Below are 27,793 nucleotides of genomic sequence, written 5' to 3' on the forward strand. Positions count from 1 at the left end.
TCATTTGAAGCCATGATTGAGATGCAGCATATGTCAGGGACTTGTTTGTGACTTGAAGCCATGGGGTGGGAACTCCATGTTCTAGTATAGGAAGAGGAAAGAGTAACCACACAGAGTTTCCATTGGACCAAAACCCACGCTGTCCGCACCTGTGCGCTGTCCCAGGCTGTTCCCTATGGAGAAACGGTGAAAGAGGCTTGTGTTTTACAGCAAGGCCTGTAAGACACTGCACTCAGTGTGCGAAAACTCATGTGTGTGCATGGAAAAATCACTTAATGGAAGAAAATGATGAGAGGAAGAGGTATAGAGTATAAGGAGATGAGACGTCCAGATGCAGTAAGGAATGATAGTACTGGATGCCAATAACTAGAACAGATTTGGCTTGTGCTTTTTGAAAAATAACATTCATGTTTTGTTCCAGTACATTTAAATGCAATTATCCCTGCACTAAATAAGCGGGAGAGATGGGAAATCAGAATAAATCTCTTGTCAGAGTGAACATTTTGGGGAAAAAAGAGGATCTCACTATACAGGATTTTGACTGAATCTCAGCAGGGCTTGTCTTGAAACAATTTTCCAAATAACATGAGGAAACCACAAAAATGTAAGTTTTTATTTTACATTTGTTTATGCTACTGATGTTTTTGTTCTTTTAATGGTTCTGAAAGCTATCTATTGGGCTGCATTTTTAAAATACCTATAAAAATAATATTGTGAAATCATGTTTATAACTTTACTGTGTGTAAAATAGTCTATGTTAGTGTTAACCATAAAATATTGATAAATATAGATACAGAAATATTTAAAATTTATACAATCTTGCCTTTGGTTAGTATCGATACTGACTTTGCTCTCTCACACTCTCTCCTCAACAGCAGGGAGATGAATAATTAATAATAACAATAATAAGATTTAAAAAATTTTGTTTTAACCAGAAAATAAGATGAGATTGCGCTACTTTATTTATTTATTTATTTATTTAATTTATTGCCTTTTTGGACTTGAGGACTGCGGACATACCTGATATAAGCATTATATGGTTTAGTTATTTTTTTCTTTTTTTCTTTTATTTATTCGCTTCCCTGAAGCACGGTAAATAATGAAAACCCACCTCTCTCTACTCTCTCAAATAGCTTAAATATGTGTGAATTTGCATATTTTGCAATACAGTACAGTTGAAATGTATTTTTTCTATAGATACAACCAACATCTTTAAATGAATAGTTTTATGTTTCTCTGTCCATTTTTAAAATGGTTGCTATTAGTAATGCTTCATGGCAATCAGAAAATAAGACGATTGTGCTAATTTACTTTTTTTTATTGGCTTTTAGACTTGAGGACTGTTGACGTACAGTATCTGATATAAGCATTATATGGTTTAGTTTTTTTTTTCTTTTTACTTCATTTGAATACTTTTAATGTTGTGGAATTTGTTCCCCAAGGTATCAAAATGGTATTGAATGTTGATATTTTTCAAGGTATCGTATTGAAGTTGGACATTCCAGTTTCATGACAGTATCCAGTATTCCAGTATCGTCTTATGTTACTATGAAATTCTTAAATTTTAAGTTTTGAATTCCACACAAACCTAATTAAATCATTTGAATATGCTAAAATTATATTAATAAGTGGACAATTGTTATTTTCCTCAAGGAAATTTCAGAAGGAAAGCATTTCTTTAAAATAGACTTAGTGAAAAATCTTGACTGTTGGTCTTATTATTGCTTTACTCTGTCAGTTTTTAGAAAAAAAAGCAAAAGGTATTTAAAGTGTCCAAAAAGATGTCCAAAATCTTTACACGCATTGACCCAGAGACTGTTTAGATGCATGTTACTGATGACAAGATGACGGATGTTTACTGGATATGACCGAAATGGCCTTAAATACCCTGCAGGCACAAGACCTCAACATGACGTCAGATTGACATTGTACTCCAATGTCATGGGGACGTTGCATTTTGCTTGGAAAGGAAAATCGGGTTGACATCAGAACCAACATCATGTCAATGTCCAACGCCCAACCTAAAACCAACCAAATATCAATGTTTAATGATGTAACAGCTTGAAGTTGTGTGGCCGTTACCACTATTGACATTTATCAGATGTTGGATTTTGGTTGCCCTACCTGATGAATAATTGTCTGTATTTGATGTCAAAATGATCTTGGTTTTTGATGTTGGTTTGACGTTGGATTTGGTTACTTTCTAACAACCTAAAATTGACCAAAAATCAACGTCATTTGACATCATTATTGGGCATCAAAATAACATTGTCATTAGACGCTGGCTAGACGTTGTATTTTGGTCACTTGACATCAAAAACTTAAATCTTATGACGTTGTGTGCCTGCTGGGCAATAACTAAATGCACTACAGAATGTTACGTTTACACACATCCACATATTACATGTAAACGCATCAGTTTTTAACAGTGTAATACTCCTTACTCCTTACTACTAATACTATTTTTGAGTACTTTTGAAATGTCTACTTTTTACTCTAACTGCACTAGATTTTTAGTCAAGTGATGGTACTTTTACTTGAGTATGATTTTTCAGTACTCTTTCCACCACTGGTTTCAGGGTAACTGACATATTAGTTTTAGAATGACCAGATACTAGTTTACTAAAGTACTAAAAAAACTAAAGGTAACACACTAAAGTTTACATTACATGTCAGTCTTAATCACTAAAAATGCTAAATTAGGCAGGAAAGATGTTTGCAATTAAAGAAGGTGTCACTGTTGAAATTAGTGTCACTGAAGAGTATGTGCCTGTTTCGCCTATCAGTAATTTAGTTTACCTGCACGGGTAGGATTGACATCAGCTGTTCTTTAGCCACGGTTCAGCTGATGCAATTAAGGCATGCAAACTGACAAACCACTCTGTCTGTTAAATGTCTGGCAGATTATAAATGAGATGGAGAAGTGAGGCTAAGCTGTTGATCTTCTGTCTGGAGCTGCAGTGATGTAAGATGTGTCTCAGGGGACAACCTGTTAGCCCAGTCAACTTCATTCACACTCTTTTCATCATAGGACAGGGAAAATGTGGGTCTGCTAAGGAGCAAACTACATTGCAATTGCATAAAAAGTTTAGTTGTTGTACATTGTACTCCAGAATGCCTTGTATTTGTAATGTGAAAAAAAAAATTTTACAGAGCAGTTGAGGTGCATATTGAAAGCACAAAGTGGCAAAGGGGGCATTCAGGGCAAATGGGACACTCTACAAACAAGTATATGACAGGGCAAGCAATGCAGATATTGTTTTTCCATAATATCTCAGTGGGATTTTTCTGATGTCCTGACCTGTTCGTTCACTGCTGGTTTGGCACAGCCTTATCGGTTCTTCATTCCTCATATAGTCTTTATCTCTTTATCCTTTTTGTTGTTTTGTTTTTCATTGTTATGCATGTAAGTTTGCCGTGTTACATCATCATAAATGTTTATTGCATTTAATTATTTAGCATTTTGTCCAAAGTCACTTGCATTTGAGGAGGCATTCAGCAATTCATCAAGAAGAGGCAATACACACAAGAAGTTCTAATTATACAAAGAAACTATTAGTGGTTAGAATTAAGTGTTAAGGCTTGTACACACCGGGATGCTTTTTGTTTGCGTTTATAGTCAGTGTTATACGAGGCGTTTTTCCGTATTCAAACCCAAGCGATTTTCACTGACGTCAAGCAGAAGAGTATGCAAAATTGCTCCTTGACTTTAGATAGTGCTACACAACTTTAAGCTTCTGACACCCCGCTTATAAAACAGAAAAGGGAGAGAAAAGGTTCACATGCATGTTGTTAAAGTTACCGGTGACTCAAACAAGCATGGATGGTTCAAGTAGCAGCTCCAGCTCTTGCGATGAAGAAATAATTATTGTTCAGCAGAGCAATAAGCAGCTCCACATTCATTTCGCCTCTGGGTATTTTCTTCAATGTGCGATCACATTGACAATTTTGCGCTTGAGCGCTTCCAAGTGCTGTTTACTGTACCTTTAGCAGCTCTGTGCACGTGAACAAAAGTGGCAATCTGATTGGAGGAGTAGGTTATGACGCAGTGCGTCAAAACAAGCATGAGGCATTTATAAACAAATAGCGCTTTTGCGCCTGGCGTTTTGCGTGTTGGTGTGCACGATCACATTGACGCCCTTTATTTAGTCACGGGGCGTTAAACGTCAATTGAAAATGTGAGCAAATAGCGTCCCGGTGTGCACGGGCCTTTAGAGTAAGAAGCGTTAGTGTTAGAGTTTTGTTTTTTTGAGAGAAAAGAATGTTTCTACAGGTGGTTTGTCAAGCCCACTCACCTGTGTGAAGCACACTTGATAAATGCACAATGTTTTTTTAGAGATATGGAGTGATTTTAAGAAAGTGTCTGGTGCAAATGAGCAAAACTGCTGCGAGTGTCAGCCTCAGAGTGATGAAAGAATGTGTTTTCTACATATGGTTTGTTTAGCCCACTCACCTGTGTGAGGCACTCTCGGAATTGCATAATGTTCTGAGGTTGTTGTGTGGCATGGTGGGGGAAGAAGAGGGTGTTCAGGTGATTGTGGAAGAGATGTTTTTTTTTATATATCTATAATGATAATGAGAAATTCGTTCTGAGAGTAATGACAGCTCTTTAAACTAAGGCTCTGTGTAGTAAACGTTGTTAATATCACAAAATAACATGTTTCTACTCCAAACACACTTAGTAAGTTCAGTTGAGTGCTTGAAGTATATTCTTCTGTGAGATGATTCCACAGTTGAGTGATTATTAGTCACGTTAAATCAGTGAATGCAGTGAAATCTTCTGTTTGTAATTCAATGTTATGGGGATTTCTTAGTTTTCTTCTTTATGAGTGTTTGGAGTTTCCATATGAGAGTGCCCTTTGGTTTTCGGAGGAAATTTCACATTTGATGTTGAAAGTTCAACTTTACACTTTAACAAAGTGACTTTTTTGACATTTTAATTGTTAAAAGTAATATAATGTATAAGAAATAACAGATAAAGAAATAAGTCTGTAAGATGTAGGCTGTTTTACCATGATACACAACACCAATCCAGACAATTTATCTCTTTAAACTATTAAAAATGTTGATAAAAGTCACTTTTTTTAAACAAGGTCAAGGTCCCATAATGCAATTAATCTAAATAAGTGGGAAAAATAAAAACATGAATCACAAGATACCCAAACCTCCGAAGTCATGGATATTTTACTTATAAGATATTACACCCTGCTTGAAATTTCTAATCAAAGAATAAAAAATAAACTAATAGCAAAGATTTCACAATTCTATGTTCGCTTCATTTTTTAAAAAACCCTTGAGGAATCATAAACTGAGAAAGAGAACACCATTTTGGTACTTTGTACGTATGCTTTCCATTCTCTCCTGTTATTGTTAGCAGTTAGTGGTCGGAAATAGTGAACATTTCTTAAATTTACATTGCTAACAGCTCAGTAATTCAGGCCTCATGTTAACAGAGACGGAGGTGCGGTGAAGACTCTGCTTGGAGCTCATCCAAGATCTTGTGTGCGCAGAACTTTTTTCTTTACTGTTGCAGAGGTCAAGAGGTCCAGAATGTTTTTGTGAATGGTGGTTGTTGTGTGAATTTGAGAGAGCTTCTGTGGTTTCTCAGAGATCCAGTAACAGGCCTGGTATTTTGACAGCTAAATTGAGCCAGTCAGAAACTCCCATAAATGTTTGTCTAGCGATAATGATTACAGTAAGCTTGAAGGCCCACCCAATTATGAGAAGAACAAATCTTGTTAGTATAGCTACCCGTTTATGTCTATAAGGAAAATGTTTTGAAGTTTTAGTTTTTCTTTTCATGAAAGCATATAATGAATGTGAAAAGCTTTAGAATAGGATATTTAATTAGATGATTGATTTAGGAAATATAATTCCAAAATGAGAAACTCGATGTATTGGCTTTTGACTGGCGTTTAGCCTTGAATAGATATTTGTTGAACATGAAAGTTCACAAGAAACTACATTAAATGACAAAAGTCTTGTCTGGATCCCAGTTGTAAGAGCAACAAATAATAACTTGACTTCTAGCTGATAATTGGGAAGTGGCAGAAAATAGATTTTTCCGATGAATCATCTGTTGATCTGCATATCAATCATTACAAACACTGCAGAAGACCTATAGGAACACGCATGGACCTGTTCTCACAGAAATCAGTCAAGTTTTTTTTTCTTTTTTTTTTAATATAATTATTTTTAGGGCTTTTCACCTTTAGGACAGTAGAGAGTATTGACAGGAAAGCAGAGAGAGGGGAAGGATCGCCATAGGACCGCAAGATGGGAATCGAACTTACTGTAGGTTGCCGTGAGCACCGGAGTGCATGTGTCAACGCACTAACCACTACAACATTGGCGCCGACGAAATCAGTCAAGTTTGTTGAAGGAAAAATCATGGTTTGGGGTTACATACAGTATGGGGCAAGAAATCGAGAGATCTGAAGAGTGGATGATAATATCAACAGCCTGAGGTATCAAGACTATTGTGCTGCCCATTACATTACACACCACAGGAAAGGGCAAATACTTCAGCAGGATCCTTCTAATACTTCTACCTTCACATCAAAGTTCCTGAATGCAAAGAAGGTCAAGGTGCTCCAGAATTGACCAGCCCAGTCAACCGGACATGAATATTATTGACCATGTCTGGGGTAAGATAAAGGAGGAGGCACTGAAGAATCTTAATGAACTCTGGAAGTACTGCAAGAACACTTTCTTTGCCATTCCAGATGACTTTATTAATAAGTTATTTGAGTCATTGCAGAGATGTATGGATGCAGTCCTCCAAGCTCATGGGAGTCATACACAATATTTATTATTTTTCCGCTGCAGCATGACTTTATATTCTATACTGAACATTATTTCTTTTAAGTGACAAGAATTTTGTCTCAGCAAAGTCAGACCTTACTGTCCTAATTAAATCAATAAAAATCAAGGCATGATCATATTTTATTTTGGCAAATCAAGCGTAATCTAGAAATCTTTGCCTTTCACATAAGCCACTTCTGATACCAAATGATCAACTAGAAGTCAAGTTACTATTTGCTGTACCTAAAACTTGGATAGACGACATGACTTTTGTCAGGTAGTGTATTCATAGGTGAAATATTAGATGTTTGTATACTGAATTAGTCAGCTTTTTTAAATAAAGAAGAAAGTTTAACTTTTTACTCAGAAGTATTGATAGTGTGAAAATAGTCAATAGCTTATAGAAATAGCTTTATAGTGTGTTATTTTTAACGGTTTCTCAACCACGTTCCTGGAGGACCGCCAACACTGCAAGTTTTAGATATCTCCTTCATCTGTCACACCCATTATAGATCTCAGTCTCTGCTAATGAGCTGATGATCTGAATCAGGTGTGTTTAGTTAAGGAGACAGGGACAATGAGCAGAGCTGTTGGTCCTCCAGGAGCATTGTTGAGAAACACTGATTTATAGTATATGCAAGTCGCCACTGGCTTGCATGGTTCGGGACTTGTGGAGCTGTGCATCGATGGATTTGCTCTTCAGTGTTTGGACTTTCAGCAGTGAAAATTAAACCACACTGAACTAAACCAAACTAAACTTCAACTCTGAAATCTGGACTGACACAGTGTCAACTTAATATAATCTTATGTGAAGCTGCTTTGACACAATCTACATTGTAAAAGCGCTATAGAGATAAAGATGAAGTGGCCTGGGTTATTTTAGAAGATATTTGAGTTTTGCTTTTCGCCTTGGTCCCTTCTAAGATCAGTTGAATCTCCATTGAAATTAGCTAAAATTGCTTTATCACTTACGACATTGTTGAAATAGCAGCACATGACACCACGATGCCATCATAAACCTGCATTGTCACGTACTGAAACCAATCCAACATGAGCTGATTTGCTGTTCTGATTCTCGCATTCTAGTCTGGGTGGTATTTGGCTGGTTTTAAGGTGGGTTTGATAACTTTTCATCTAAGATTAGCTTAAGTCAACCCAGCTAAGCCTTTTTGATTTTTGACGATCCCTTAATTGAAAATGAAATTGTACCATGACATGATGGCATCATAAAAATACACAGTAAGATCAAAACTGCTGGTCTGACTGTTCATCAGCATCATCATCATCATCATCTTTGGTCAGCCTTAATCTACTGATGCCATCATTAAAATAGCATCAGACATGACATGATGGTATTGTGAAGATGCGGTATGACATCAAAGACTGCTTAAGCCTGCAATTTCTGCTAAGTTAAACAAAAAAGAAGATATTTTAAAGAATGCTGGCTACTGGCATAAACTTCCATAGTCTGTTTGTGTTTAAGAGAAGAAAGAAACAGATTTTAAACAAGTGAAATGTGAGTAAATGATGGCAGAATTAAAGTATTTGGGTAAACGACCCCTTTAATCTTTCCCCCCTGCTGATTCTATAATTTAAAAATAATGTCCTCATAAAAAATAGATTTTTTTTTTGGTATTAGCTGGTCTTGTTTAAAGATGACCAGCATATTTTTTTCTTCTTCAGATGATAAAATATGGCATCACAGATAATATGATGGCATCCTAAAGATGCGTTTTGATGTATCATCAAAAACTGATTAATCCAGCTTGGTCTGTGTGATCAGTTTTGGACATCTTGTGACATCCAAAATCAGCTGAACACCAGTTTAAACCAGTCAGAGCTGCTTTTTTTGTCCTTCTTCCAGGATGGCATCACTGTCTGATCTGCCAACATGGGCTGTCTAGGCCTCCATCACCATCAGTATGTGACTGCTGACGTCCATCCATTCAGTTTACTCGGTTCTCCTGGCATAGATCCTATAGCAGACTTGCGTTTAGTCTTTGTGTAGTCAAAACCTGCTTTAGACACTCTTTTAAATTGAAGGATTTTATCTATTAATTGAATTGCATCACATTTAAATGCCAGGATTTTAATTCTTAAGTGCTGGTATGTTTGCCAAGGGCTGCAAAATATGTCGCTACAGCATCGATATCGTAATGTGTGCATCCACAATAGTCGCATAGCAAGATCTGCAATGTTGAGTCGGACTGATAGTTGACCAGGAGCTACAGAACACATGTGATTTTTAAAGTCACTGCTAAGTTGAACCATAGTGAAAGTTTGTGTTTTCAAGGCCTGTGACTGTGAGAATTTTAAGAAAGTTAAAAATATTTGGGCTAGGGCCGGGCTGATAAACAATATTATATCAAATCACAATTTGTGTCAATAACAATGATAATCTCTGGACTTTTTACTCCATATTGATTTAAGAGCCAATAACAAAGCAGAAATGTGCAACAATGGGAATCTAAAAATATGTTGATATTAGAGATGTACGGAATTTTCAGCCACCTTTAATGATTAGTTTAATGGACCCTCTAATTTTTGTGGCTTCAGTCATTGTGGGGTACTCCTTTTAAATCTGGAAGCATTAACAACTTACACTCACCGTCCACTTTATTAGCTACACATTACTAGTACTGGCTTGGACCCCTTTTTGCCTTAAAACTGGCGTAATCCTTCGTTGCATAGATGTAATAAGGTACTAAAAATATTCCTCAGAAATTTTTTATAGCATCACACAGCTGCTGCACATCCATGATGCGGATCTCCTGTTCCACCACTTCGCAACGGTGCTCTATTGGATTGAGATCTGGTGATTGTGGAGGCCATTTTAGTACAGTGAACTCATTGTCATGTTCAAGAAACCAGTCTGAGATGATTCCCGATTTATGACATGGCATGTTATCAAAACAAATCTACTGCAACTGTGTGATGCTATGCGGTCAATTTGGAGCAAAATCTCTGAGGAATATTTCCAGTAACTTGTAGAATTTTTTTTTTTTTATAATTTTTTTTCTTCTAGGCCAACTATCTAAGATTAGTTTACTTACCCCAATGGCAGATAATTTAGCTTGTTTGAAGGAAAAAAAATATTTATTTATTTTGACTTTTTCCTTCTGAAGGTGAAAGCGAAACAATATTTTAATTGATCTAAGAATTTTTAGATATTTGGGCTAAAAATGAGATAAAGGAAGTCATTTTTTTGCATTGTGATTATTCAATTTCTGTACCTGAATACTGGTTAGACTGGTAAGACTCCATACAATTTATTCAACAACAAAAAAATCTTGCTTATAATTTTTGTCGGGTTTCTAGTCCAAATATCTACATTTCAAAGCAAATATTTTAATTGATCTAAGAATTTTTAAATATGTGGACAAGAAATGAGACAAAGTAAGAAAAGCATTTTTTTTTGCATTGTGATTATTAAACTCTGTATCTAAATACTGGTTAGACTCCCCAGAAAACTGTCATCTAGTGAAACTGTATTCATATCACAATATTTATCGAACAAAAATAAAAAAATCGCAATTATGCAGCAATTTCAGTATTATGGATGTGACATTCCAGTATATACTCAAATCATAAATTCACATAGAAGGTATACCGTCACTGGCCATTTTATTAGATATACCTGTCCACCTGCTTGTTAATGCAAATTTCTCATCAACCAATCTCATGGCGACAGCTCAATGCACAGGGTCAATAGACATAGTCAAGACGAACTGCTGCAGTTTAAACTGAGCATCAGAATGGGGAAGAAAGGTGATTTAAGTGGCTTTAAACGTGGCATGGTTGTTGGTGCCAGACAGGCTGGTCTGAGTATTTCAGAAACTGATAATCTACTGGGATTGTCCAACACAACCATCTCTAGGGTTTACAGAGAATAGTTAAAAAAAAGAGAAAATATCCAGTGAGCGGCAGTTCTGTGGGTGCAAGTGCCCTGTTGATGCCAGAGGTCAGAGGAGAATGGCCAGACTGGTTCCAACTGATAGAAAGGCAACAGTAACTCTGATAACTACACGTTACAACCAAGGTGTGCAGAAGAGCATCTCTGAATGCACAACACTTCCCACATTGAGGTGTATGGGCTACAGCAGCAGAAGACCACACCGGCTGCCACTCCTGCCAGCTAAGAACTGGAAACTGAGGCTACAATTTGCACAGGCTCACCAAAATAAATTGGACAATAGAAGATTGGAAATACTTTGCCTGGTCTGAGTCCCAATTTCTGCTGCAACATTCGAATGGTAGGGTCAGGATAACGCATCATGTCATAAATTGTGAATCATCTCAGACTGGTTTCTTAAACAAGACAATAAGTTTACTGTTCTCAAATGGCCTCCACAGTCACCAGAACTCAATCCAATAGAACACCTTTGGGATGTGGTGGAACAGGAGATTCGCATCATAGATGTGCTGCCAACAAATCTGCAGCAACTGCGTGATGCTATCATGTCAACATGGAGCAAAATCTCGGAGGAATATTTCCAGTACCTTGTTGAATCTATGCCACAAAGGATTCAGGCAGTTCTGAAGGCAAAGGGGGGTCCAACCCAGTACTAGTAAAGTGTGCCTAATAATGTGGCCGGTGACTGTATGTTCACATTACATTAAAACATCTGTTTATATTTTTCAAAACAACTAACCACAGAGTTATCAGTATCAGAAAAATATCAATCTTATATTTTAAATGAGGCAAATAAACATGCGCTATGGATGTGACCAAAAAATTCTGCGAGTTTACATTGTACAACATACTTTATTGAAATTCTTTAAAGAATCCATGCTAATCAAAAGAATTAGATTTTTGAACAGATTTTAGCATTTATGAGGAAAAAGCTTAAAGGATGTGACATCTCTCCGTTATGGATGTGACAAATGAGAAATTGTATGACTTGGGTAAATCAGATATAATTGTTTAAAAACATTGACAGAGACATTTTTGCGCATCTTCACAGTACTGTAAATTACAAGCCTACACAAAACAACCAAGAAAGGGTTTCACTATTTATTTATTTTTTATCATGGCAAGGTTGACATTTAGATGCAATTGCTCAATATCAGATTTTTCCAATACCGTTCAGCCCTAGTACAAACAGCACTTTACAGAGCGCCTGTGTATATGTGTGTGTGAAGCTCAGAGCAGGTGGCTGCCGTGCTGTTGTCTCATTGTGTTTGGTGTGTCAGTGGATGCTACCAATCTGAGCCGCGAGACACCAGTGCTGCTTCCTTTGTGAGCAGCAGAGAGAGAGAGAGAGAGAGAGAGAAAGAGGATAAGGAGTGAAGAAGGAGTACAGAGTGGATGGTGAGAGAGCGAGGCAGATGGAAGCGACGCAAACGCCCACCAGCCCGATCTCTCCTCTACCTCCTTTCGGCTTTGTGTGTAATGATTAACCGATCGGAGAAAGGCGAGAATATACCGCCTCAGCCCTCATAGGAAGTGACACGCGCACACACCAACATTATATAAACACACTGTGTCTCTCGCTCAGAGATCAGCAAACATGACCCGACCGAAAGGAGGATACTACAAAGGAGAATTGGGTAGGAACTTACTGCAAATACTTTGACAAAGGGAAATGCTGTTTCTCAGTATGATCAAACTGTGGCAGGTACATGCTTTTGTTTGCCAGGGCTTTGTTTCAGGTGACTCTTAAAGCATCGCTGGGCTGTTAGTAGACTGTAGTTGATCGAGGGCTTTGTTTTCACGAAACAAGGTGGTGTGACAAGATTGTTTTGCATTGTTTCAGTGTAAGCTTATTCTGATATCTGGCCACTTGTTTGTTCTTTGACCTGGTCATAGTCTATAAATGGCTGAGCTATTCCTAATCAGAATGAAGCAAAGAGATTAAATGCATTTTGGTGCTTGAAGTTTAGCAAACATGATTTTGACCATTTAAATGGGATTCTTGATACTTTGTTCTTCTGTTACAGGGGAGCCACACAAATTTGACCCCACATTCAGAGGACCTGTTCATAAAAGGTAGAGCAAATATTACTTTTGTTTGGTGTTTCTTGTTCTTTTTCTTCTTCTTCTTCTTCTTCTTCTTCTTATTATTATTAATATTATTATTATTATTGATAGTTTTAGATATTATTAGTTTTTTATTCTTCTTTTTATTATTATAACTACAGCTGCTAATAAAAATAATAATAATACATTTTATAAAAATAAAAATTATGATAATAATAATGATGATTTTTTATTGAATCTTTTTATTAATACTATTGATCACAAAACAAATTGAAACAAACAAACAGACAATGCCCATTTTAACAATGCAATGCTAAAGAAAAATTATAATAAATATTCATAAATAAAATAACAACAATAAATAAATAATAGCAATAATAATAAGCCAATAAACAAAAAATATAAAGATAAAATAATAGTAAAATAAAATACATAAATTAAATTATGAAATACTATAGGTAAAAATACAGCTTGAAGAAACAGCAGTAAAATACAAGTAAGGAGTCCAAACTTGATGAAAAGCTTCAGTGGACATATGCATCACACAGGTAAGGAATTTCCCTAATAATATTGGGTAACACTTTATTTTGATGGTCCATTTGAGTATTAGTAGACTCTCTGCTTAATATCTGTTCATACTGACTATAAGAAACTTTGTAAGTACATGTCAACTTACACTAACCCTAACCCCAACCTAACGGTATACTTATATTCTAATGAGAATTAGTTGGCATGTAACTTGAATTCAACAAACGGACCATCAAAATAAAGTGTGACCTAATATTGTGTCACTAATCCAGTTTATCAGTATATTTTTCCTTGCAGCAAAGGCTAAAATGTCAAATAAACAATTGGTGTATTTGTCAGGCAAATATCCAACCAGAGACCTGAAATCAAAGACAATGGATCCAACTGTAGCTGAAGTCCAAACATACGACTCATAAAAGTATCAACTTTTGACCAATAAGCTCTAATAACAGGATAATTCCATATTAAATGGGTGTAGTCTACCCACTTCCACCAATAATGATGACTTTTAATTTTAACAATAGCAATTGGTTACAGCTGCAATTACAGTCAGAATTATTAGTCTTCCTGAATTTTTAGCCCCCCTGTTTATTTTTTCTTAATTTCTGTTTAATGGAGAGATTTTTTTCAACACACTTCTAAACATAATAGTTTTAATAACTCATTTCTAATAACTGATTTATTTTATCTTTATCATGATGACAGTAAATAATATTTGACTAGATATTTTTTAAGACACTTCTATACAGCTTAAAGTGACATTTAAAGCCTTAACTAGGTTAATAGGTTAACTAGGCTGCTTACGGTAATTAGGCAAGTCAATGTATTACGATGGTCTGTTCTGTAGTCTAGCGAAAAGAAAAAAAAACTTAAAGGGGCTAATAATTTTGACCTTAAAATGTTTTTTAAAAATGTAAAAACGACTTTTATTCTAGCCGAAATAAAACACATAAAACGTTCCCAAGAAGGAAAATATTTTCAGACATACTGTGAAAATTACGCTGCTTTGTTAAACATCATTTGGGAAATATTTTAAAAAAGAAAAAAAAATTCTAAGGGGGTTTAATAATTCTGATTTTACTGATATTTGTATACAAAATAAAAGTTTGTTTTACCATGATATATGTGTGTGTTTTATATACATTTATTGTGTATATGTGATACACACACACATGCATAGAAAGAAAACTATAGATTAAATAGATTTTAAAATAATCTAGAATTTGTACCATATAACATATATGTAATATCTAAATATATATAAACATTTTCTCCAATATATGCCTAATATGTGCATAATTAATAAACACAGTACTCGCACATATATTATGTTTAAAAAAAACTTTTATCTTGGATGTAATTAATCATGATACATTTTTGCAGAGCACTTAAAAATATAAATATTAGCCCAGCTATGACATATTTATTAATTTTCAAATATTTTCTGATTTTTAACAGAGAAATAAACCATTCACAGTTTCCTATTATATATTTTCTTCTAGAAAATGTCTAATTTCTTTTAGTTGGCCCGGAATGATTAAAGGATAAATAAATTAAACGATCTTTTAAAACAATTTATCAAACTTGCCTATTTAACCTTATAACCTAGTTAATAGTCTTTAAAATTCACTTTAAGCTGAGTACTAGTTTGTTGTAAAATAGCTAGAAAAAATATTGTGTAACGTCATCATGGCAAAGACAAATGAAATTAGTTATTAAAAGTATTAGTATGTGTATAAACAGGTTAAAACATGCAAGTAGATTAATTATATGAACAAATAAAGAGTTCAGATGCAAAAACCTCCAAAACAGAAGTGCCATCTGAAATTTTCTTCTAAAATGATCGTTATTCTCAGCCTCCGATATTTTGGTTCACTGATGTTGATGTTTTGTTTGTTTCACTGTAAAGGCAATGCAAAAACCTATTTTTCTGCCATAAAAGTGAATTTACTGAACACACACACATTAGAAGAGAATTTCAGATGGCGTTTAGAGGATTTTGCATCTGAACTCTTCATATTATTGTCATTATTATTATAAGTAGTTGTACGTTATTTGTTTATCCGTTTAAATTTTAAGACCTTTTCAAAGAAGGTGTCATAATTAACTAATTTCTGCCAATATTTAGCAAAATTCCAGCTAGGTCAGAGACACACACGCACACACTCTCAAATCACTGTCCTTTTCCCTGTCCCTGATTTCAGCATGTGTCTGATATTGATAAAAATATTGACTTCATTCATGGACCTGTCGCTCCGCTGGCCTGTTTCTGATCCAGAGCTGCTGGTGGATCAATGTTTAGTTGGACAGCACCGCGTTCACCCTACCGGAGCCCAAAAATCAATCTAGGGTTGCTTTTTGCCTCATTAACATTCACTCTTAATAGATTCAGCAGATTGTGAGATTATTCTGCCATTACTAGACAACAAGACACAGCTTTCAATGTATTTCCATTGCTCTCAATAGAAATTGGCTGTCAGTGTGTGCAGCTCAGCGTGTTTCTAATGGGGTTTTCCTGAGCTAAGTGCATATTTGTAAGACCCGGCTACTGCTAATTAGGGTTGACTTATGTAAAACGCTTAAGCTCAGTCGGGTTTGCGCAGCATGTGGGACTTTGCTGTTTACTGTGTTGAGGTGTGTCACTGTTGACCATGTTGTGGCTTAGTAATAACACCATAAAGTAGTGGAGCATTAAAAAAGTTTCTTTCCATATCTTTTTTCAGCATTCAAAGAGGATCTGTCTGTAAATAAAGAATGGTTACTGATTTTGTATTAACGGTAAGGGGTTAGGTGAGGTTAGAGTTACCCCTGAATTTTTTTTTGCATATTTTTATATATAAACATATGTGATGGATCGGGATGAATACATGCATAGTTACACCCTTAGTGCTGAAGGAAAATAAATGGATGAATAAATGAATGAATTAATGAATGAATGAATGAATGAATGGCATAGTTACACCCTTAGTGCTGAAGAAAAATGAATGAATGAATGAATGGCATAGTTACACCCTTAGTGCTGAAGAAAAATGAATGAATGAATGAATGAATGAATAAATGAATGAATGAATGGGATGAATGAATGAATGAATGGCATAGTTACACCCTTAGTGCTGAAGAAAAATGAATGAATGAATGAATGAATGAATGAATGGCATAGTTACACCCTTAGTGCTAAAGAAAAATGAATGAATGAATGGGATGAATGAATGAATGAATGGGGTGAATGAATGAATGGGATGAATGAATTAATGAATGGGATGAATGAATGAATGGCATAGTTACACCCTTAGTGCTGAAGAAAAATGAATGAATGAATGAATGGGATGAATGAATGAATGAATGAATGGCATAGTTACACCCTTGGTGCTGAAGAAAAATGAATGAATGAATGAATGAATGAATGAATGAATGAATGAATGAATGAATGAATGGGATGAATGAATGAATGAATGAATGAATGAATGAATGGCATAGTTACACCCTTAGTGCTGAAGAAAAATGAATGAATGAATGAATGAATGGCATAGTTACACCCTTAGTGCTAAAGAAAAATGAATGAATGAATGGGATGAATGAATGAATGAATGAATGAATGGCATAGTTACACCCTTAGTGCTGAAGAAAAATGAATGAATATATGAATGAATGGGATGAATGATTGAATGAATGAATGAATGAATGGCATAGTTACACCCTTAGTGCTGAAGAAAAATGAATGAATGAATGAATGAATGGGATGAATGAATGAATGAATGAATGAATGAATGAATGAATGAATGAATGAATGGCATAGTTACACCCTTAGTGCTGAAGAAAAATGAATGAATGAATAAATGAATGAATGAATGAATGGGATGAATGAATGAATGAATGAATGAATGAATGAATGAATGGCATAGTTATACCCTTAGTGCTGAAGAAAAATGAATGAATGGGATGAATGAATGAATGGCATAGTTACACCCTTAGTGCTGAAGAAAAATGAATGAATGAATGTTGAAAAACAAAGTAAGTTTTCACAGTATTTTCTATTAGGGCTGCACAATATATATTTTTCTGAGCATCAGTATCGCAATGTGTTAATACGCAATAGTCACATCGCAGGATGTTCAATGTGACGTCAGGATTGTAATTAAACATGAGAATTTTGGAGTCATTTCAGTTTAACCATAATAAAATGAAAATTGATAAATTTCTTGTGTTTTTAAAGGCCTGTGGTACCGTTTTAAGCAAGTTTAAAGCATTTGAGCACAAGGAATTATTACTATTGGAGCTTTAACAGATTAATTATTTAATTACTCAATAAAGAATATACAGCTTTATTGTACATTTCATTATTTTATTTCTGAAACTGTATACTGTTAGACTTCTTCATTTGTATTTGCTCTATTTATCTCTTCGTGTAATTTGTTTATTGTATTTTATCCACTCTCCTACAAAATCATCCCAATCAATTTAAAATTATTAAGTTATCTTGTGCAAAATAGCAGACAATTGAAATATCGCAATCTTCAGTTTTTCCATTGTCGTGCAGCCCTATTTCTTTTTTTATTTTGGAGAAAGTCTTACTTCTTTTAGTATGGCCGGAATAGAAGCACTTTCACATAAAAAAAGATTTTTAAGGTCAATATTATTAGCATGCATAAGATTTTTTTATGGCTACGACAAACCAGTGTTGTCCAACAATAACTTTCCTAATTAACTTAACTTGCCCAAGTAACGTAAATAATTTAGTGAAGCCTTTAAATTGCACTTTTAAGGTGAATATTAGTATCTTGTAAATTAACTAGCAAAATATTAAGTACTATCATCACGGCAGAGACAAAATAAATTAGTCATTAGCAATGAATTATTGAAACTATTATGTTTAAAAATCTTCTCTCTGTTAAACAGCACTTGGACAACCTTTTTAAAAGTATTCAAAATTTCAGAGGAGGGATAACAAGTTTGCCTACAACTGTATATATTTGTATATTTAAAAACACTGATCAATATCTTTATAGTTACTATTCTATATAAAATGATAGCAATGAGTATTTTGTTTGATAAATTTGAGATTTTTATCAGTATTGGTATAGCAACACCTTTAAATTAAACAACAGCAATATTTATGCATTTATAAAGAAAACTAATTAAAACTATCAATTACGAGAAAATTTAAATAAAGAAACTGTAATGCAAACTTATTTTCAATGAGATGCAAAAATATAAATGACCAGTGTTGAGCACGTTCCTAACTGCCCGATCTACCAAATGCACAGCAAATTCACCAGAGTTAAATTCTCGGTGTTGAAGCATTTGAGAGTAAAGTGTTGACGTTAAAGAGTTAGATTTTGATAAATGAATATAATAAGAGTTAGAATTGTTTTTATTCAGTGCGAAATCAAGGAGTTATCTTTTCAACACTTGGTGGTGTTATTTCCAACATCCGGGAATTCATGCAGCCCCAGTCACTGAAGAATTTTCCAGATGCCATTTTCCATCTGAGGTTTAGAACAGCAACTGGTGAGTCAAACTACCTAAATGTTGGTATTTTACTGACTTTCTTTAAGGAAATACAGTTGTAAACATGTTGTTAAGTTAATAACTTTAGAATGGAGTTACAATTTTAAACTTCTGCGGTTCATTCATGGTCGTTTGTGTATCTAGCTTAACTGCATTACTATTGACTTCTTTTCAAGAATGTTTTTATATGCTCACGCATACATAGTGCATAAAAACATCAAATGTACATGTTCAACACATTTCTGTCACGCTTAATGCCATTTTGTGCGTTGTTACCCATCTGTAAAATAAAATCGACACTTCTCCTTTAATTCCAAGCAAACTAGCGAGGGAATCCCCGGAGCCGCCTAACGTTAGCCTACTCTGCCCGGATGCTAACGGCAACACAGGACGGTTTCCATAAGCTCTGGAGAGTTTCTAAAACATATCTGGTGAGTAAATGAACATATGCTTACTTGTAAAAGGCTTTCTGACTGAAACAAATGATTGTTTGTTATTCGTGTACGTTAATTTGGTTATTTTAAACACCGCGGCCCTTTTAAACTGGTTCATTCGTGGCCGTCCATATACCGTTAACGTTAGTCCATAACTTAGACTCGTGTGATAACGTACGCTTAAATTATATTAAGTGTTGACAACCATTAAAGTCGGAATGTTAACATTAATGTCTTTAAATGACCGCGTTTGCACTTTATCAGACATTTAACGTTACAGAAGTCTCCCGGAAGTTGCGGGACTAACGTTAACGTTATCCCGCAAATGCACAGAGACTCCCAGATGCCCAAGTAGATGCCCGCAAATGAATGATCATCTCCCGGATATCGCGCGTCTCCCGCCCGGTCATTAAACACTTTGCACGCCCCTCTCCACCGCATCCCTCCCAGTTCTTCAGGTACGTCGCGCGCAAGTCACCCCCACCGCTCTTCAGGTACGTCGCGCGCAACTCATCCCATTGCTCTTTAGGTACTCATCTCTCCCGCTACCTCCCGCAAATCAACTCTGTATCCCCCGAAAATGACTTTTCCCAACTCGGGATGTCTGACGTTAGTAAGTTAGGCTATTTCTGTTGTCAGGAACATCTTAGTCAAGCTTTTTCTCCCGCATGATATTGTGCTTAAAACTAGGCTAAACTTAGCATGTACTGTACACAACATTTCCGTTTTATTAGTGCGTTGTAAACAGCCACCTGTCTGTAAATTAATCAACTGATTCATATTTGAGCAGCCTAATGATGATACAGTTTGATTTGTAGATTTATTATCAATAATCAACATCTGAATCAAAAGATATGTGAAAATGTTTGAGGCATACTTTGTGATGTTCATCTCTCTTTTTTATCTGAAGGTTATGCATATGTGTTAGATACTAATGTGTTGTTGTTTTTTAACAGCCACAGTTCTCTGTACAATAACACAAGACCCTGTGACGGTGGCTGATTAGAGACGGATGGTGTATTTCCAGAGTTGGTGAAATGACCAAGCACACCTTCTTGGTCATATGTGGTGATAATAATGAAGGTATGTTGTATAAAGTTCTGTATTTGTTTTACAATAAGCTGAGAGGGTATTAGAGCATTAGAGAATAACAAATGACATGAAGGTGATAAGTTTTGTATTGTGGGTGAACTGTTACTTAAATAATGTTTTGCTCTGCTTTGCACTTTTTCTCTTCTGCTTATCCTAATATTTTAGATTATATTTGGACCTGAAACATCTGCTAGACTCCAGGAAAGGTGGCGTCAATACTGGACCTGAAAGGGCCTAACAAGTTGAATCTGGTAAAGAAACACGCACACACACACACAAACACACACACACACGCACACGCTTACAGAAAACTGTAAGTTTATGAATATTTTTTACACTGTGGCCAATATTTTGGGGAAGTCAGCATCACTAAATGATATAAAAGATTTTAAGCTCCTCTAAATTTTGCTCCAAGTGTGTTAAATTCAGGATTGTGGACAGACAGCTGCCTGTTTTCCAGTTCTAGTCATAGTGGTTAACCTAATTGTTTTTGGAGATCCAACAGTGATGTATGTGTTTTTTCTACTTTTCCATATCCTGTCACCTCAACCAGCTGGGAGAGTCAAGTTGTGGATCATCATGTGGATTTTCAAAAGGTGAGTTTAGATTTCTTGAATGTTTTATTTACTTTAAATGTTATTTTAAATATATCATAGAATTTGATTGCAATTTGTTTTCAAACATTTTTCTTAATCATGCTGGAGTCTTGAAGAGTTCTTAGATGAGCATCACCCTACAGTATATCTGTGCATCAGGAACCACCAGACGAGCGATCAGCAGCTACTACTGTACATCGTCATGGATAAAAAGGTCATCCTGTGGCTGGGAAGCACATCTTTCACAGGACATGCTTGATGAGATTTCCTAGCTCCAGTTTGTTTTCACACAAGTTTACAGCATTTATACCTTCATTTAAACTGCTGTGTTTGATATGGAGGACCAAGGAAACACCAGAAGTGAAAGATTTGCACGCCAAGTTGTTTAAAATGTAATTTCAGAAGAAAACTATGAGTGACGATATATTGAACTTTCAAATTGCTCTGATGAAACATCAAGTTTGGACATCATATTTTGTTGATACTGTCTTTACTAATAAAACATTTAAAGCAAATTTGACATTGTTGCATTTTAAAAATTGAATGAATTGTTGAAGTTGTGAATGTTTTCAAATAAAATGTTTTTATTTTGTAATTTACAGTCTATTTGACCTTTTTACCATATTTACACTCAAGAGAGTTGAATAAAATAATATATTACACCAGGCGGTGTTAAATATAGTTACATTTTTTAACTCTGCCCTGAGTTAAAATTAACCCTTACTTCGGTGTCAATGTGCCAACCCTTTTGAAAGTGTTGATTTAAGTCTGTTTTGAGTGGACCCCATGAGACACTTTCAAAGTGTTGAAATTAACACCCATAGAGTTGTTTTGGGTCCCCATATTTTGCTGTGTGGTTGACCATGTTTTTAATGTTTTAAATAATGACTGTTTAAGTCATTTAAAGAATGTCTGTTTTAAATAATTTTTTACACACACAGCATTGTTGGTTTACAAAAAAATCTAACAAATATAATGCTGCATACCACACTTCATTATTTTATTGAAAAAAAAATAAGAAGAAGAAAGCTTGTTAAATGAGAATCTGAAATACTTTTATGACATACATCAAAAAATAAAGATGATTTAGTGTTAAAAATGTCTTACTTTGAATATTTAAAAAAAATAATTAGGTCTTACACTTCACGTTTTTCTGATTTTCTTAGTAAATGTATTAATTCCTGTACTTTTACCATAAACCAACATAACAAAAATGTGTTATTTTAGAAATTATGGGATGTGTTGAAAAAAAATGCTGCATTGTTAACTAGCGACATTAGGTGTTAAGTTTGCAATCCAAAAATTATTTTCCATATGTTACACCTGGCTCAAGGATGTAACATAATGAGGGAGACGACAAGGAGAAGTATAATCAAAAAGAATATTTATTTAGCTCAATTTAAATTATATACTCCAAAATATCAGTATCAGTATGTTCAATCAGTGTGAAATGCAAATGAATGGATGCGGTAAATGTTGTCAGTGATAGTGTATGGATGCGAAAGAAAGCATAAAGGCCAAATAGGAGCGCGGCTCTGGCCAACTGCCAAGTGAATGTACAGCGGCCCCGACAAACTCTCTGCCGGGGTTTAAATAAGGGCGCTGACCAGCATCAGGTGCACTGAAGGCACGCCCCCAATCTGGAATCAAATCAAACACAAAACAACGCAGTCCTAACAGTGGGTCAGTTGAATGGTATTTAGTTATAGTTGCTAGTTACTTCTCACAAATAGTAATTGAGTTAGTAACTGAGTTACACAACTATAAAAGTAACTAATTACCAGGGAAAGTAACTATTGCGTTACCTAAAAAAAATCTAATTTGTCATACTTAAACTTTCAACAGGGGAAATGAAGGAAAACACTGCTTCTATTTTCAGTTTGCAAAAGCTATCTTTGAATTTTGGATTTGCCATCGTTTTGACTCTTGGTCGTTGGTGTATGTCACACTGACTGTGCGTGTGCTTGTGTGTGAATACTTGAGCTACTCTGCCTCTGATGGGCAAATGATGGAAATGTACTCTATCTAAGCCAATAATCACGTTTTCAGTTACACCACGTTCACAGACAAACCAATCATCATCACTGGTTGGTTATGTGTCCCGCCCCAGCCCCAAACACACACCCACCCCAGAGAAAGAGGCTCCTCGCATGGAAACTGCTTCAGTGCTCTTAATTAACACGCATTTTATTGTCATAACGGCGTTGTAATGGGGGAAACAGTAATTAATTTCATCACCTGTTACTGAAAAAAGTATCGCTGCTAGTACTGATTTGTATTGCTGTTATTCCCATCAATTTAAATGACAGAATGCAAATGTTAGAAACACATCTCCTTGCAGCAGATTTGGGATCAGAAAAGTTCTAGTCTTGGCTCTTTTTTTATATAACCAATATAAAAATAACAGAGTTTGTTGTTGGAACGAAACCAGTGTGAGTAAATATTGACTGTATGTTCATTTTTGGATGATTATACAATACATTTAAGCCCCCCTCCCATATTTTATTCTTAGATGGCCAGTTTTTCCTCAGTCCATTAACACTCCCTGCTAAAAAAATTACCCAAGCTGTATTGCCTTAAATGTCAGTGACTCTCAGTAGTGTGTCAGATCCGTACCTTTGTGTGAAAGTGGCCCAGCGCAGACACCCACTCCCGTCTGTGTTGATCGGCATTAAATATAGCACAGGGAACACTGACGGGGCTGTGGGTTTGTAGTTTATACATCAGAAGCTCAGTCACTCATTGCTGCTGTCCTGCTGGGTGCTTTGAGTTGGCAAGATTTGGTTTAGTGCTGTCGGAACTACTGTACATGAGGCTGAAGTTTACTGTCTTAATGGATCATTTGGCTGTTTCAGTTAAAATAAATTCACAATAAAAAGTAATTTTGCTGGTCAGCTGGTGATTCATACAGTGTCATGCCGTAGGATACAAAATCAATTAAAGCTGACAATGACTTCCTTGTATTTTATTATGTTAGTACAGGGGTGCCCAAATTTTTTGTAAAACAGGCTAAAAAATAAAAATCATTGAGAGTTGTGGGCCGCAGATAAATATCCCAAACATCAAACATTAAAGCTGTGTGTAATTTACTAATTTATTTAATAATATTTAAAAAATAATGAAAAAATATCACTTGAATCATCTTAACTATAACTTTTTTTTAAATTATAACTTTCAATTAAAAACAGAAACAATCACATTTATAACACAGTGGAGTTCAATTCTGAGTACAGTCAAGCAGATTCAGCCTTTGCCTTAACTTGCTCACCAAAGTCTCTGCATTGTCCTCTATCCGCCGGGTGACAGTATGTATATTTTAAACTAAATTACAGCATTTGAATTAAAACATTTAATCTCAGTAGCTTTTTTGTAGCTTAGCAATCATTTGAAATGACAATCTTTAAACCATCCCCATCATTCTCCTCTTCTCAGATGAGAGCTACTGTACACAAGACTGAAGTTTACTGATCTGGACCATTTGGCTGTGTATCAGTTAACATGAATTTATAATAAAAAGTAAATTTGCTGGTGATTCATACTTTGTAGCAAGTGGAAGGACACATTATCAAATCGTAAAGCTGGTAATGCTAAGACTTCCTTGCATTTTATTGCATTAGCATCTAGCTAACTAATTAGCTTTCAGTTCACAGTTGCTTATAATTTAGGTACATTTTAAAAACTGTGACGTGTAAGCTTTGCCATTGCATTCATCTTTTTTTATTTATGGATTATATTTTTTGAAAGTTTTTTTTTATTCAGTTTTTTTTAAATGTTGTTATTAGGCATGGGCCGGTATAAGATTGTAACTGCATGATAACCTGGATAAAAATATCATGGTTTCACAGTATTACAAAATTGTGATTGCTGCTTTAAAAATGTTATTTTTTTTTAAATGTCTGGATAAAAACGGTAACTTTCCCTCATTCAACCAGTATATATTTTATCTTAAGAAACATTTAAAATATTTTGGAACAGTAAGCATGTCTGGCTAATTAATTAAATAAAATGATTGACATGTGCTATCTTCATTAGTTTCATAAACAACTTAAAAGGCATCTTTGGATATCTTTCTTTTCTTTGGAAATAAAGTAAACCACTGCACTGTTCATGTCCAGCATGCTTGGATGTTACTGCAAAAAGTGATTTGTTTTTCTCTAATAGTGCACTGACCAGTCACTCTTAATGTGGAGGGCCTTTTCTGCTGGAGAATCTGTTGCCCTAAAAAAGTAAAATAAAATAGGAAAAAAAAAATCTTGTATATACCATTGGCACAATGGTATAACAGAAAATTTTAGCTGTTTTAAAACCTTGACTTTCTAAACTATGGTAAACTTTGAAACCTGTTATCGTCCCATGCCTAGTTGTTATGTATTAAATTTTACTTGTGTCTTATAGTGTCTTAAGTGTTGCATTTTTATTTGCATTTCAAATATATTTCTTTAGCTTGCATTCTTGTTTTATTTCAGATTTTAGTCATTGCATTAATGAGAGGGATGAATTTTTTCTCTGTATGTGATTTAAACTTTGCAGTTAATCCACAAATCACATGTGTTCTGAACTGCGGTGACTGTCGGGTCTCTGACCTCTATCTGTACTTGATATAAAACATCCTGTTATGTGACCAATGCAAATATACATATTGCAACACTGATGCTAAAACAAAATGTTGAGCCCCTCCTTATCTTTTTTGCAAACTATTTTGAAAAGGTGATATGTTAATGGAGATGCAGCACATTTGCTAATCTTATTTTTGCCCTGCTGTGACCTCAGCCTCATTTTCTCTGTCTGCAAAGCTGAAATGTAGACCAATTGCTTTTAACTAGTGGGTCGGCCCCTAAAAATGGGTCACAGGTCTGTTCCGATGGGGTCAGTCAGCAGGGAAAAATTCTTCTTTCAAAATGTGTCTCACATGTCGCATATTTTTTTTATTCAGTCAGGAAGGCTTTCAAAGTAAGCTTGGACAAAAGTATCTGCTAAATAACTAAATACATATAACCTGTATTGGGCAATGTTTTCCTTGACTGAACCCAACAAAACTGACAACCCCAAAATAATAGTTACTGTTTTATGAATTAAAAAAAAAAAATTAAAGTAAAATAATTACTTTAAATTATTAAAGCAGATACCCGTGACCAAAATGCGACCTCTGGTGGACAGTAGCAGCCCCGAAATGAAACGTAATATAAATATTATGAATGTAAACATTAGGTGAGCAGGTTACATTGTAACCCTGTGTCCTAACAACACACTACGTGATGAGATTTACAGTGATAAGCAATTTGGCTACCTGAACTAGATGTAACATGACAGAAATTTAAATACAGTCATTCAGAAGCTCAGAATAGTGCACTTACTGCACTCCAGTAAAATAGTAAGGTTTATAATCTAAATAACACGTATTAAACCACTTTAACATTATTAATGTACATGCTGAATCACTGATATGTGTTGGTTTTAAGATACAGTTCTAAAGTTCAATTTCAAACAGTTTGTTTTATTATCAAGCTTTGAGGTAACGTTAAACAATCTGCTGCTGCTTTCAGTAGTATGGCAGTAAATGTCATGTAAAATGGCATTCAAACTCACATTGTTAGCATTTAACACTGAACAAAGCACGTGAGGTGTACCTGAGGTGATCATTGCCAGTTTATCCTTGTTTTATTTCTTGCAGTTGTTCAACTGCAAGAAGTAGAAGCATATCTAAAATATAAATTTCAGGTGTTCATTTGGAAAATATTCCTTCTATGGCATGCCGTTGCTTTTATTTTAGAACAGGCTTGATAGTCAGGCTCACTCCTGTTTGTGTTGTCAATCTGCCAACTTGTGCTTATGTGTGTTTTGAACCAGGCGTGCCATACCTAGTTCAACCTTGCAGGGTGTTGATCTTACATACTGCATTATATCTTCATTGAGATATTCTACGTCCCCCTCATTTTTACTTACAGAATTGTGTCGCTAACATAACTCCATACTCCAGGTCCAGCCAGGTCATTATTGATGTTTTTTAATTTTTTTTCTTTAATTTATTTTGGATATTAAATCATAAAATATTAATAATTATTTTGGGGTTGTCTGTTTTGTTGGGTTCAGTCAAGGAAAACATTGCCAAATACAGGTTATATGTATTTAGTTATTTAGCAGATACTTTGTCCAAAGCAACTTACGATTGGGGAGGCATTCAGCGATTCAACAAGAAGAAGCAATACACACAAGAAGTGCTAATTATACAAAGGAACTGTTAGTGCTCAAAGAATTAAGTCCTGGAATAGGGAGAGTGGGGTGGGGTTAATAAAGAGAAGAGTCAAGCCCACTCACCTGTTTGAAGCAGATAATAAATCTAAATTTTTTTTTAGAAAGAAAGTGTCTGGTGGAGATCCAAGTGTCGGTTTTGTGTTAGAGAGCTGAAAGTCTTTTCTACTGGTGGTTTGTCTATTCCGCTCACCTGTGTGGGGCACACTAAGAACTACATAATGGGGAAGATGTTTTTTAGATGTTGTTTGAATGATACTGTGCATCATGTTGACATATTTATTTTTAATGCTGTGTTGTTAGACAGATGTCTCACAGTGATGCTAAAAGTCTGATTTCAGTACTTTTGATTAATACAGAGCAACTAACTCAAATGCTTACACTGAAACGCCATAATGAATGTAAATATAATCTGCAATGCTCTCATTCTCTCTCTTACATCCACTCTTCTCACTTTCCCTCTGCAGGGGCTGCACAGACGTGCTTTGCTGCGTGATCTTCGTCATCGTCATCCTCGGCTACATCGTTCTGGGAACAGTGGGTGAGTTACAGTCATTAATGTGAGCGTTGCGTAATGAAGCGGCAGGGGAGCGTCAGTGGTA

The 27,793-nt window shown here is 35.2% G+C and overlaps 1 protein-coding gene and 1 long non-coding RNA gene across 13 annotated transcripts in view; both read left to right on the forward strand.

Moving 5' to 3' along the window:
• slc44a5b (solute carrier family 44 member 5b) overlaps nucleotides 1-27,793 on the forward strand; it is an 80,831-nt gene that overhangs the window by 18,195 nt on the left and 34,843 nt on the right. For 6 of the 12 annotated variants that reach the window (XM_068222972.2, XM_073909546.1, XM_073909545.1 and 3 more), the window contains exons 2-3: nucleotides 12,745-12,793; nucleotides 27,659-27,732. In XM_068222972.2, the coding sequence (XP_068079073.1) occupies nucleotides 12,745-12,793; nucleotides 27,659-27,732 (123 nt within the window). Of the gene's footprint in view, nucleotides 1-12,189; nucleotides 12,355-12,744; nucleotides 12,794-27,658; nucleotides 27,733-27,793 lie in introns of those variants that run through there. The other 6 variants (XM_068222971.2, XM_021478263.3, XM_009303850.5 and 3 more) reach the window with 2 other exon arrangements.
• On the forward strand, nucleotides 18,761-21,462 carry LOC137490310 (uncharacterized). The gene is made up of 6 exons (XR_011016561.2): nucleotides 18,761-18,820; nucleotides 19,139-19,251; nucleotides 20,211-20,337; nucleotides 20,512-20,597; nucleotides 20,900-20,942; nucleotides 21,051-21,462. It is a non-coding gene; the product is annotated as an uncharacterized lncRNA (long non-coding RNA).

Source organism: Danio rerio, chromosome 8 (assembly GCF_049306965.1).
Source record: "Danio rerio strain Tuebingen ecotype United States chromosome 8, GRCz12tu, whole genome shotgun sequence".
NCBI lineage: Eukaryota > Metazoa > Chordata > Actinopteri > Cypriniformes > Danionidae > Danio > Danio rerio.